Below are 12,556 nucleotides of genomic sequence, written 5' to 3'. Positions count from 1 at the left end.
CTAACAATTAATCAGTCTTAATAGAGATATTCTTATCAAATGCCATCTGGTACACATCCAGATCGGAAATGGAATACTGTGAGGTAAGAGAAAGGCCTGAACTGCAGCAGAGTATTTCCTAACTCCTGCTGAACACGCACCACAGGGCTTCCAGGGAAAGTCCTAGGGTTCCAGTAGACGTTTTAAAGGTCTTTTTCTGTTTCAAAAATTACCCCCAAGCAACATAAACCCCTAGCTTCCAAAAAGTAACAAGGTGTCAGCAATGAAGCAAACAGAAACCCTTTTACTGGCACATCTGAGATGTCCCTGGAGTCTGCAGACCCCCCCATATTCTGGCAAGCTTGACTGCAGTACTGGCAAAATGTATACCTCATTCATCCCTCGGCAATTAACCTCCCCCTCAGCAACGTGTTGGTTTTATTCCCAACACAAACAGGCAATAAACTTCAATCAACTCTTCCTAATATTTAAGATAATTTTATTAATCACCAAGTAAGTTCACCACTTACTTGGCAACCACAACTCATTCAAATGCCTGCAGACCAACTTGCGCTTAGATGAGCAGGTCTCTTAAGTGGTGCTTAAAATCGTGTTACTACCACCGCGATTATGAACTAAATGAAATGCCATGAGAATGTAGGAAGAACCTCAAATCTCAGGCTGCTTTAAGTGCCACTTGGAAGAGGAATCTCCCATTGGACGCGCCCTCGCTCCCCGCCCCCAGAGCCACTCCCGCCGAGACGTCCTAAAAGCATTATGTCATCCACTACCCCCACATTCCTCCCGCTCCAAACCCCGGCTCCTCTCGATGTGTCCCGCGCCCCCAGCCGTCTTCCCTCTCAGACTAGAAGAGAGAAGTGGCCCAGAGCACATCTCAGCGCGTCCAAGTTCTCTTCACAACACAGTTAAGAGCACCCCCGCCCCGGTTTCTCGCAAATCCAAAGAAGCAAGTTATCTCCCCAACTCTTCGCATCCCGGGAAGGGCGAGAGGGCTGAAACCATGACGCCCCTCGCTGAATTCAGGACAGGCTCCCACGAGGCTCTGCCTCTCCTCGCGGGAGGACGAGGGAAGACCCAAGCGCGGGACCGGGGCCGAAGTGGGGGGCGGGCCTCGCCGCAGGACGGGGCGGGTGTCCCCACGGGTTTGGGGCTGCCGGGTCGCCCTGTCGCCGCGGGGCCGGGGGTCCGCGTCGCCGGCCCGCAGGCTGCAGGGCTGCCGCCACCCCCGCCGTCACCGGGGATCCACCGGGACAGGGAGCTGCAGCGGGCCCAAACTCACGGTCGGTGCAGCGGCTCCTCAGCCACAGCCGGGCCGGGCGGCGGTGGGGGCGGCGGCGGGGGCGGCTGCGGCGGAGGCAGCAGAGGCTGTGCCTGCGGCGGCGGCTGAGGAAGCTGAGGAGGCGGCGGCGGCGGCGGCGGCGGCGGCGGTGGCGGCGGCGGCTGTTGCTGCTGCTGCTGCTGCTGCTGCTGCTGCTGGAAGGACTTGAGGGACTCAAAGGCCTTCATCAGCTTTTCCAGGGTCGCCATGGTGGTCTCTCCCCCGGCAGGGCAGTCCCCGGAGGCCTCGGGCCGGCTCGCGGTGCTGCTCAGCACCCAGGCAATGAATGGGGCTCCGGGCCGCAGGTAGAAGCGGAACCGAAGCGGCCGTCCATATTGGACCCGTCCCGGCAAACCCCGCGGCCCCCTGCGTCCCACGACGCTGCGCCGACGGAGGCGGGGCGACGCCGGCCGACATGATTGACAGCTCCAGGCTGCGGACTCTGCCAATGGCCGGCCAGGGCGCCAGCCCGCCTCCGCGCCCGCAGTTTCTCCCTCACAGAGCCACCGAGGCCGCTGACAGCGCAGCGCCCCACGCGGGCGAAGGCGCAGGGCTCCGCGAAGAAGGGGCGGGGTGGGGCGGGGCGAGATTGTTATGGGGTGGGGCGAAGCTGTGAAGGGGCGGGCAAAGGAGGGACGAGGCAGAGACGGGGCGGGACTACATGGTGAGGGGGGCAGGGGAGGAGCGTGGCAAGGAAGGGGCGGGGCACAGCAGGCGGGGCGGCTGAGGGGCCGGGTGGGGCATGTCGAGGCTGGGGGCGGGGCGAGGCTGGGATGGTGATATTAGGCAGGGGGCTGAGGGGCGGGGCGGAGCGAGGCGCCGAGAGGCGGGGCGGGGCGGCTGAGGAGTGGGGCGGGGCGAGACGCTGGGAGGCGGGGCGGATGGAGAGGGGGCGGGGCGCCTGGGGGCGGAGCAGGAAGGTGAGGGGCGGGGCGCGGCGGGGCGCGGCGGGGCGGATGGGGAGCGGAGCGCGGGGAGTCGGCCAAGCAGCTTGGAGCGGGGCGGGAGCCTGCTGTGGGCTCTCAGCCGAGGCCGTCGCGGGGCTTGCCCGCCCGCCGCGCTGACCTGCGGCCCGAGCGGGACTCACCTGGACAGCTCCGCGGGGAGCCTGCTGGGGGCTCTCTGCACGGGGAGAAGGTGGGCCAGCCCCTGCGCGTAGTGGCGCCACCTGAGGACCCCAAGTGTGACCCCCCAGCGAGCTGGAGCGGCCCCTGCAGGGCTGTGCTCGCTGGCCTGGAGCCCCCCGTCGGTCCCAGCGCAGCGCCCCGGAAGGGAGGAGAGGGTGTAGGGCAGGCCCGGGTGGTCAGCGCCTGCTGCCGACAGAGGCACTGTGGTTAGTGCAGCGAGAAGCAGCTGGGGCCACAAGACGCCCCCCGACAAGAATGAGTCCCTACCTGGGGCGTCCCTTTATGGGAGAGCACCCCTGTTCTGGCCTTCCGGCAGTACCCCCAAGGGGTACCATTCAGGAGCAGCTCAGCAAAGGTCTGCAGGGCACCCCCCTCACTCCTGGTGCACAGGCTGGCGCGGGCAGAGTCCTGGTCTCCAGAGCCTCCCGCCTTACGTACGGGTTGTAGAGGGACAAGCAGGGAGACCAGCTGTCCGGTCTGCCCAGCAGGGAGTGGGGTTGGCCTCAGAGACAGCCGCCCAGCCTGGGGGTGGTGCAGGCAGAGAGGAGCCCACTAAAGCCTACTCAAGGCAGGCCACACCTGCAACCCTGAGTCACCTGCTCTGTGACCACAAGCAACACCTCCACCTATCTCAGAGCCTGTCCCAAAGGGAAACGTGGCATTGTCTCCAGGAGGGTAGCAGCAGCCTCCCTTCTCTTGAAAAGGTCAGCAGAGAAACAGCGTTCGCTCCCAGTTCTTGGGAGGCTGATGTGGGAGGATCACCGGAACCCAGGAATTTGAGGCTGCAGTGAGCTATGATCGCACCACTGCACTCCAGCTTGGGCGATAGAGTGACACTGTCTATAAAAAAAAAAAAATTAAGTTCCAGCCGAGCACGGTGGCTTCTACCTGTAATCCCAGCACTTTGAGAGGCTGAGGCAGGCAGATCACCAGAGGTCAGGAGTTCAAGACCAGCCTGGCCAAAATGGCGAAACCCCATCTCTACTAAAAATACAAAAATTAGCCAGGCATGGTGGTGTGTGCCTGTAATTCCAGCAACTCTGGAGCCTGAGACAGGAGAATTGGTTGAACCTGGGAGGTGGAGGTTGTAGTGGGCTGAGATCCTGCCATTGCACTCCAGCCTGGAAGACAAGAGTGAGACTGTGTCTCAAAAATAAAGTTCCCAGTTCTCTGCTGTTAATGAGGGCCTTTTTCCACTGTGCCAGGCCTCAAGCTGTTAGTTACCTCCATGGGCAGACTCGTAAGATGGCCCCAGTGCCCTTCGCCTCCTGGTATTGACGCCGTTGTATGACCCCTCCCCCTGAGTACAGGCTGTACCTATCGGCCTGCTTCTAACCAATGTAACATGGCAAAGGTGGTGGAATGTCACCCATGACTAGATCACAAAAGGGTGTGACAGTCTCCCCAGCACTCTGTCACCTTCTTGGCATGGACACTCTGATGAAGCCAGCTGCCATGTTTGAGAGATCCACATGGTGAGGACATAAGGGCGGCCTCTGGCCAACAGGTGGTAAGAACTGAGGCTCTGTGGGAAGTGAAAGTTCCTCATCAAAGTTTCCTTCCTTGTTAAAGAATAAATCATAAGTGTGCTAATAACTCTTTGTTAAGCATTATCCTATGTAGCTGTTTGTCATGCCATGCTTACAGACACATAGTATATTCTATGTCCTTGTACTTTAACCAAGTTTAACCAAGAGATCTGTGCTGGATGTGCTCACAGGCGTGTCCCAGCTCGCAGCCTATGCCCCTTACCTGTTTAGAAAAGTTTTAAGTTATTAGCCAATCGGGTTTTAGTTTAGATGGTGGGATCTGGTTCCAACCAACAGAGATCAAACACAGCAGTAAGGACAACTGCTTTTCCTTTGTTTATTGTACCCTTGTGGCAAGATGGCTAGCAAGAGTACCCCTCCTACCAGAAGTAAAAATTGCTACACGAATGTTCATTACAGCACTGTTTACAATAGCAAAGCCTTGGAACCAACCCAAATGCCCATCGACGATAGACTGGACAGGGAAAATGTGGCACATATACACCATGGAATACTATGCAGCCATAAAAAACGATGAGTTCGTGTCCTTTGTAGGGACATGGATGAACCTGGAAACCATCATTCTCAGCAAACTGACACAAGAACAGAAAATCAAATACCGCCTGTTCTCACTCATAGGTGGGTGTAGAACAATGAGAACACATGAACATAGCGAGGGGAACATCACACTGGGGTCTGTTGGGGGGAAATAGGGGAGGGACAGCAGGGGGTGGGGAGTTGGGGAGAGATAGCATGGGGAGAAATGCGATATAGGTGACGGGGAGGAAGGCAGCAAATCACGCTGCCACGTGTGTACCTATGCAACAGTCTTGCATGTTCTTCACATGTGCCCCAAAACCTAAAATGCAATTAAAAAAAAAAAAGGAAAGAAAAAAAATTGCTTGCTGAGAGATCCTTTGTCTCAGTGCTGATTTTTCTCTGCGGCACCAAGCATCTGTTTCCAACAGGCTCTCAGTCCAGCAGCCCACGAGGAACTGGATCTTGCCAACACCGTGTGAAATCGGAAGGGGACCCTTCCCTGGGCAAGCTCTCACATGGGACAGCTGGTACTTGACTGAACTGTGGCGGGAGGCGGAGCTGGTTAAGCTGGGCCCAGATTCCTGACCCACAGAACTGTGTGACCATATGTATGACTCTATGGGTAGCTATATGACTTACATGTGTGCTGCTAAGCCACCAGGCAGGGGCGATTTGCCCCAGCGGCAGATGAGTATATTCATTTGCTTGGGCTGCCATAGCAAAGTGCCACAGACCGGGCACCTTAAACAACAGAAATTTATCTTTCTCATGGTCCTGGATGGAGGCTGGAAGTCTGAGATCAAGGTGTCGGCAGGGCTGGTTTCTCCTGAGCCCTGTCCTTGACCTGCAGAGGGCCGCCTTTTCCCAGTGTCCTCACGTGGCCGTCCCTCTGTGCCTGTCCTTGTCCTAATCTCTCTTGTAAGACATCAGATTGGATTATGGCCCACCCTCATGATCCCATTTTAGCCTCTTTACCTCCTTAAAGAACCAGTCTCCAAATACAGTCCCATTCTGAGGTTCTGGGGGCCAGGACTTCAACCTGAATGAGGAACACAGTTCATCCCATGACAGTAAGAGAGTTGCACCCTAACAGCTGCTCTGACCTTCTTTAAAGACCTTTTTATCTGAGCAGTTTGCCACTCAGCTAGTGTACGACAGACCCCGTGCTTCCCTTCAGCTAGCTATGGCCATAGAACTAAGTGCTAGCCTGGAGATGCAAGCAGAAGTCAGGAGTAGTACCTCTATCTAGAAGTACATAAAAGGAAGGGACACACCCACCTTTTTCCTGCTCCCTGGAATGGGATGTATTGGCTGGGTTTGAGCAGCCATTTTGGATTGTGAGCATGAGAGCCACATCCTGGGGTGATGGGGGGTGGAAAGAGGGGGGCCCAGATGACTGTGTGCAGCTCTCATTCTAGCCTGGCCTGGAATTCTTTCATCTGTAAGAGAAAAATACACTTCTGTCTGAGCTGCTGTGATTCCAGGTCATTCTGTTATGTTCTCCTAAACCAAATTATTCCAACCAGTCCAGGGAGGTGATGGGTCATCGGAAACTTTACATGGCCACAGCAATTCATAACTGCTTCAGCCATGGCTGAACGAACATCATCAGCCTAGAATTTACTATCATCCTGACAGGAAATCTAATGTGAAAGTCTACAGAAAGGGACTGTCAAGACATAGGTTTAAAGTTCACAGAAAAGTTCGGCATCATCTAAAAAGAGTAATTAAAGATCAATACTGGGCAGTCTGCCATGATGTCTCCAAAGCCTAAAAATGGGCACAGGCCCCGAACAGCAGAAACACTTCCAGTAATTCATCCCATGCAGACAGTCAGGCGTGTGTGGTCAATGATTTATTACAGCAACACTCGGGACAAAAGATGGAAAAAAGAGGGCCGGGCACAGTGGCTCACGCCTGTAATCCTAGCCCTTTGGGAGGCCAAGGTGGGTGGATCACCTGAGGTCAGGAGTTCAAGACCAGCTTGGCCATCATCGTGAAACCGCATCTCTGAAAATAATTTTTAAAAAATTTTTTAAAAGGTGGAAAAAAGATAGATGCTGGGCAGAAGGAGCCTAGTTACGTGAATCTCCCGACAGAGCCACAGGCAGCCACGAGAACCCGGTTCCAGATGAGCATGTGTGATACAGGGAAAGGCTTCTAACACGTTAGCCGATTACACACCGTGTACGGCATGGTAACTTCCCTCTTTTTTAAGAAACAGCATACACATAGGCAGAAAAGAGATGAGGGCCAGGCGTGGTGACTCACTCCTGTAATCCCAGTACTTTGGGAGGCCAAGGCAGACGGATCACCTGAGGTCAGGAGTTTGAGACCAGCCTGACCAACACGGTGAAACCCTGTGTCTACTAAACATAAATTTTTTTAAAAAAAATTAGCTGGGTATGGTGGTGGGTGCCTGTGATCCAAGCTACTGAGGAGGCCCAGGTGGGAAGATGGCCTGAACCCGGGAGGCAGAAGTTGCAGTGAGCCAGATCGTACCACTACACTCTAGCCTGGGTGACAGAGTGAGACTCCGTCTCAAAAAAAAAAAAAAAAAGTCATACACCAGAAATTACAACATTCATCCTCCAGGTATCAAAATCTAACATAAATCTATTCTGTCCTTGATCACACAGGGAGCTTACAACATTTAAATGTTATTTTTGGTTTCTCCTAATTTGGAGGGCATTATTGTCATGTGTTTTAATTCCATATAAACACACAGATAGGCCAGGCGCAGCGGCTCACGCCTGTAATCCTAGCACTTGGGAGGCCAAGGTGGGTGGATCACCTGAGATCAAGAGTTCAAGACCAGCCTGGCCAACATGGTGAAACTCCATCTCTACTAAAAATACAAAAAGTAACTGGGCATGGTGGCCGATGCCTGTAATCCCAGCTACTCTGGAGGCTAAGGCAGGAGAGTCTCTTGAACCTGAGGGGCAGGGGTCGCAGTGAGCGGAGATTGCATCACTTCACTCCTGCATGGGCAAAAAAGTGAGGGTCCGTCTCAAAACAAACAAAAACACACATACACGTCAAAAAGATATAGACACAACAGTTGTAGAGTAGTTAGCTTTTATTTAAATTGATGCCCGTATTTTCCATTTTTCTCACTCTCCGTTTCTTTCCTGGATCTCTGATCTTCCTCTAGGGTCATTTTCTTCTGCCTGGAAAACATCCTTTAGAATTCCTCAGACAGTGAGTCTTGTATTGCTGAAATTTTTCTGTTTCAGTTTATCAGGAAGTGTCTTTCTTTTGCTTTCCTTCTTAATGGATTTTGGTGGGGTATACAATCAAAGGCAGCCGTTCCTTTCTTTCAGCAGAGTGAAGCCTGGTCACTGTCTGCCACTTTTTGTTCTTGCTGCAGAGACATCAGCTGTCAGTTTCATGGCTGCTGCTTTGAAACTAATGTGCCTTTTTTCATGTGGCTGCTTTTAAGACTTTGTCTTTGGTTTTCTGTAGTTTGGCAGTGATATGTCTGGGTGTGTAAGGAGAGACAAGTCAGCTTGGCAGCCAGATGGTCCTGGAGGTCCCCTTTGGTAACCTAGCAACAGGCTGGCTCAGCAGGAAAGCTCAGAGCCTTACTGATACCAGTTCCAGAAGTTCTGGAACACAGATCCCCCAGGTGAAAGATGTCTAAGGTCAGGATGTTCTTTTCACCAGCACAGACATTCCCCACAGCCTGAAATCTCCCATTGCTACATGACTGGCTAGGTGCTCCCGGTTCCCTTCCAATTTCCCTACAAATACACAGAATGACAAGAAGCCAGATCCCTCTCCTAGTGAACTCCCTATGATGTGATGGGCTGGCCCTGGCCCTGGCCCTGGGATGATGAGAACTTGGGAGAGAGGTGCCTCCTTCTGATGACCTTCTGCCTCTGAGTGTCCCCATTAAATCCATCTTCTGCCTATCCTGTGTATTGTTGACGGGGTTTGTCATTATCTGGACTTGATTTAAGAGTCTGGATTTCTTTTTTCTCCTTGGAATTCACTGGGCTTTGAATTTCTTCACTGATGGCTTTCATCAGCTTTAAAGCCTCTCACTCACTGTCCTTGAAAGGCTGCTTCTGATCTTCACCTTCTGTCTCTCCCTAGCACTGCAGATAAATGTATATTAGATCGTCTCACCACGTCCTTTCCTCTGCATTTTCCATTCTTTTGCCTCTCAGTGCTTTATTCGGGATAGTGTCATCTGACTTATTCCTAGTTCTCTCTTTGGCTGTTTCTATTCTGCTGATAAACCCTTGCTCTACCGTTAAGTTCTGGAATGCTGCAGTGTTCAGGACCATAATTTTTTTTTTTTTTTTTTTTTGAGACAGTGTCTCATTCTGTCACCAGGCTGGAGTGCAGTGGTGCGATCTTGGCTCACTGCAACCTCCAACTCCCTGGTTCAAGCGATTCTCCTGCCTCAGCCTCCCAAGTAGCTGGGACTACAGGGATGCACCGTCACACCCAGCTAATTTTTTATATTTTTAGTAGAGACAGGGTTTCACCATGTTGGCCAGGATGGTCTTGATCTCCTGACCTCGCCATCCACCCTCCTCAGCCTCCCAAAGTGCTGGTATTACAGGCGTGAGCCACTGCACCTGGCCTCAGGACCGTAATTTATACTCACTCCAGAGTATGCTGCTGTCACATTTTATAGTTTCTGGTTTCCTGCCAACACTTCCAAGTTTTGCAGATTTTCTCCTTGAACATGGGAAGCACAATTGTTTAAGTGTCTGTCTCTCATATCTCCATTATCTAGACACTAGATGGATTCCAGGCCTCTGCGGGTCTGTTTCTTAGGCCTGACGTTCTGCTAATTCCCATCCATCGGGCCTCATCTCAGGTTCCCGGTAATTTGTGTTCGTGTACTGGATGCTGTGTTTGAAATCTGTTAGAGAGTCATTTGAAGCTTAAGGTATTATCTTCTTCCAGAGAGGATTTTTGTTTGCAATTCTAGGCTCCTGGGGACACTACATGTCCTAGGCCTTCATAATCCAAGTTCCAGTTTTGAGAACTTGATGTGGTTGATAGGAAGGAATTGGTATGGTCCCAGACGACCATCCGCATTTGCGAGCTGGTTTTCTTCCAAGTCATCCTTATTCTTGGGTGGGCTGGACCCGGAAGTGGAAAGTGACTTGCCTGGGTCCCCAAACTTGGCAGTACTAGATTTCATTTTTGTCCCCTGTGCTCAGGAGGCTTAGCTGAGCCTTCCAGGTATCTTGTCCAGATTGCAAACACCACAGAGCAGAAGGAGCCTGGCATTTGGCTTCTCTCCCCGCGTCGCCACCCTCTTCTGGCCTTCAGGCCCGAAAGCTGCTTACTCTGTTGATGTTTAAGTTTGTGCGCCTTTATTCATTACGTTCACCAGGATGACAGATCCAGATTCTATAACCCCTCATCAATGTACATGGAAGGTCCTCCTAAAAATAAAGACGGTCCCCAACTTAGGATAGTTTGACTAAAATTTTTTCACTTGATGATGGTGCAAAAGCAATACACATTCAGTGGAAACCACACTTCAAATTTCAACTATGATGTGTTCCCAGGCTAGTGTTGCGCTGTACAATACTGTCCTGTGAAGCTGGGAAGCTCCCAGGCAGCGACACAGTCACAGGGGCAAACAACAGATGCTCTGCAGTGGACTGTGCTGCTGTATGATTTTGCCAAGTGTAGGCTGACATCCGTGTCTGAGCATAGCTAAGGTGGGCTAGGCTCAGCTGTCATGTTTGGTAGGTTAGGCGTTTTGTTTGTTTGTTTGTTTTTGTTTTTTTGAGACGGAGTTTCCTCTTGTTACCTAGGCTGGAGTTCAATGGCGCAATCTTGGCCCACTGCAGCCTCCGCCTCCTGGGTTCAAGCAATTCTCCTGCCTCAGCCTCCCAAGTAGCTGGGACTACAGGCACGCACCGCCATGCCCAGCTAATTTTTTCATATTTTTAGTAGAGATGGGGTTTCACCATGTTGACCAGGATGGTCTCGATCTCTTGACCTCGTGATCCACCTGCCTCGGCCTCCCAAAGTGCTGGGATTATAGGCGTGAGCCACCGCACCCCGCCGGTTAGGCATATTAAATGCATTTTTTGATTTATGTTTTCAACTAACTATGGATTTATCCAGAGGTAACCCCATAGTGAGTCAAGAAGCATCAGTATTAAGAATAAAGTTGAAAGTGGTTATCTTCTTATTCCTCATTTTAACATTATTCCCTCTAGTGTGTGCCCTTGTCGGGTAAAATGGTGCCTTCTGGGCTAATAGATATATTTTTATCATGCTAAAGAAGTAGTAACTAATTTATTTTATTGACAGCATAAAAAATGGGTGTTGAATTTGATCAAATGCCTTTACAGCATGTATGAAAATGATCTATTTTTTCTTTGGGTCTATTCACATAATCTATTATATTACGTTACTGAATTTCCTTGTATTGAACCATCCATGCATTATTGAAATAAACTCCACTGTTATGGTGTAATTTTTTGATGCGCTGTTGGGTTTTGTTTGGTAACTATTAGGGTTTTGTATTAATTTTCATAAAAGAGATTGGTAGGGGTTTTGTATAAGGTCTTTATAAGATATGGTATCAATTTATACTTGCTTTATAAAAAAAATTGGGAATTTTTGTTTTTCTAGAGTCTGGAACATTTCAAGCCATTCAAACTTTTATTTGCTCTTTCAGGTGCGCTAACATTCCCATGTCAAATCATTTGAGCCTGGTGTTTTTTTGAAGGGTAGCACTTTGACAACTTTATTTCTTCTCTTGAAAATAGCCTACTTAGGCTTCTATTTTACTTGTGGTTAGTTTTGATACATTATGTTTTCCTAGGAATGCAAGTTTTATGTTTCTTTTCATAAATTTCTGCAAAGAATTCATTATCTTTAATTCTCTCTTTACATGGTTTTTCTCCCTGTGAAATTAATTTTTGTGTATTTTTATTTTCTTAATTAGGTTAGATTTTTATTTATTTGGTTAGTTGATTCTTTTAAGAACAAACATCACCGGGCGCAATGGCTCACACCTGTAATCCCAGCTCTTTAGGAGGCTGAGATGGACGGTTCACCTGAGGTCGGGAGTTCGAGACCAGCCTGACCAACATAGAGAAACCCTGTCTCTACTAAAAATACAAAATTAGCTGGGCAAGGTGGTACATGCCTGTAATCGCAGCTACTTGGGAGGCTGAGGAAGGAGAATCGCTTGAACCCGGGAGTCGGAGGTTGCGGTGAGCCGAGATTGCACCACTGCATTCCAGCCTGGGCAACAAGAGTGAAACTCTGTCTCAAAAAAAAAAGAAAGAAAGAAAGAAAGAAAGAAACATAATACATAAGCGAGAGCCCTCCCCACTAAGCACCTGCCTTTCTTTGTAGCACTTACTTCAACTTACCCTTACAGGGCTTGTGTAACTAGACTAAGAATGTCACGAAGGCTACGCTGTGTCTCTGATCCTCTACTAAAGGCTCCAACTCCAGGGAGGACCCGTCCCTTGGCCTGGGGAGGAGGGTCAGGAAGACTTCTTTAGTAAAAGATCTGGTTGGACTGGGACATTCCTCCCAGTAGGAGAGCTCTGTTCTTTCCTGAGCAAGAACTCTAAAGCCCACTTGTTTCTTTACTAGAAGATCAAGGTTAGAAACATTCTTTCCTACTTAAAACCATGGCTTGCAATGCTGCTGACCCAGAAGCACAGCCCGCATGCCACACAACACAGGATTTCCACAGGCTCATCTTCCAGGTGAGAAGTGAAAGGGAACATCGTGGGAAACCACAAGAGTCTGTTCTAATGATAAGGCAGAGGTCCAGAGAACCGCACTGACCCTCAGCAGTGCACGGTGAAGATGAACAACACACCAAGAGACGAGAAAGGGGCCAGGACCTTGGATGGGGGCTGAATTCAGAATCAGTGCATAGAAGTGAAGTCTGAGACTTCAAAGACTGAGCCAAAGGGAGACCTTTCTCATTGTAGAGACGGCAAGGCATGGGTCCCAGAGGGGAGGGGTTTGACCTGGGGGCGTTCATCACATGCCATGCCTTGAATCAAAGTCCAGGCTCTGATGAAGCCTCC

General features: G+C 50.6%; 1 protein-coding gene across 2 annotated transcripts in view; it reads right to left on the bottom strand.

Moving 5' to 3' along the window:
- Window positions 1-1,670, bottom strand: part of HTT (huntingtin) — a 159,476-nt gene extending 157,806 nt beyond the window's left edge. For both annotated transcript variants that reach the window (XM_039468122.2, XM_074395811.1), the window contains exon 1: window positions 1,280-1,670. In XM_039468122.2, the coding sequence (XP_039324056.1) occupies window positions 1,280-1,527 (248 nt within the window). In that variant the 5' untranslated portion in view covers window positions 1,528-1,670. The remainder of the gene's footprint in view (window positions 1-1,279) is intronic.
- Window positions 1,671-12,556: the final 10,886 nt, after the last annotated feature.

This window comes from Saimiri boliviensis, chromosome 3 (genome assembly GCF_048565385.1).
Source record: "Saimiri boliviensis isolate mSaiBol1 chromosome 3, mSaiBol1.pri, whole genome shotgun sequence".
Classification (NCBI taxonomy): Eukaryota; Metazoa; Chordata; class Mammalia; order Primates; family Cebidae; genus Saimiri; species Saimiri boliviensis.
The sequence above is the reverse complement of the archived record's forward strand: the minus strand, read 5'-3'. Positions and strand labels throughout refer to the sequence as shown.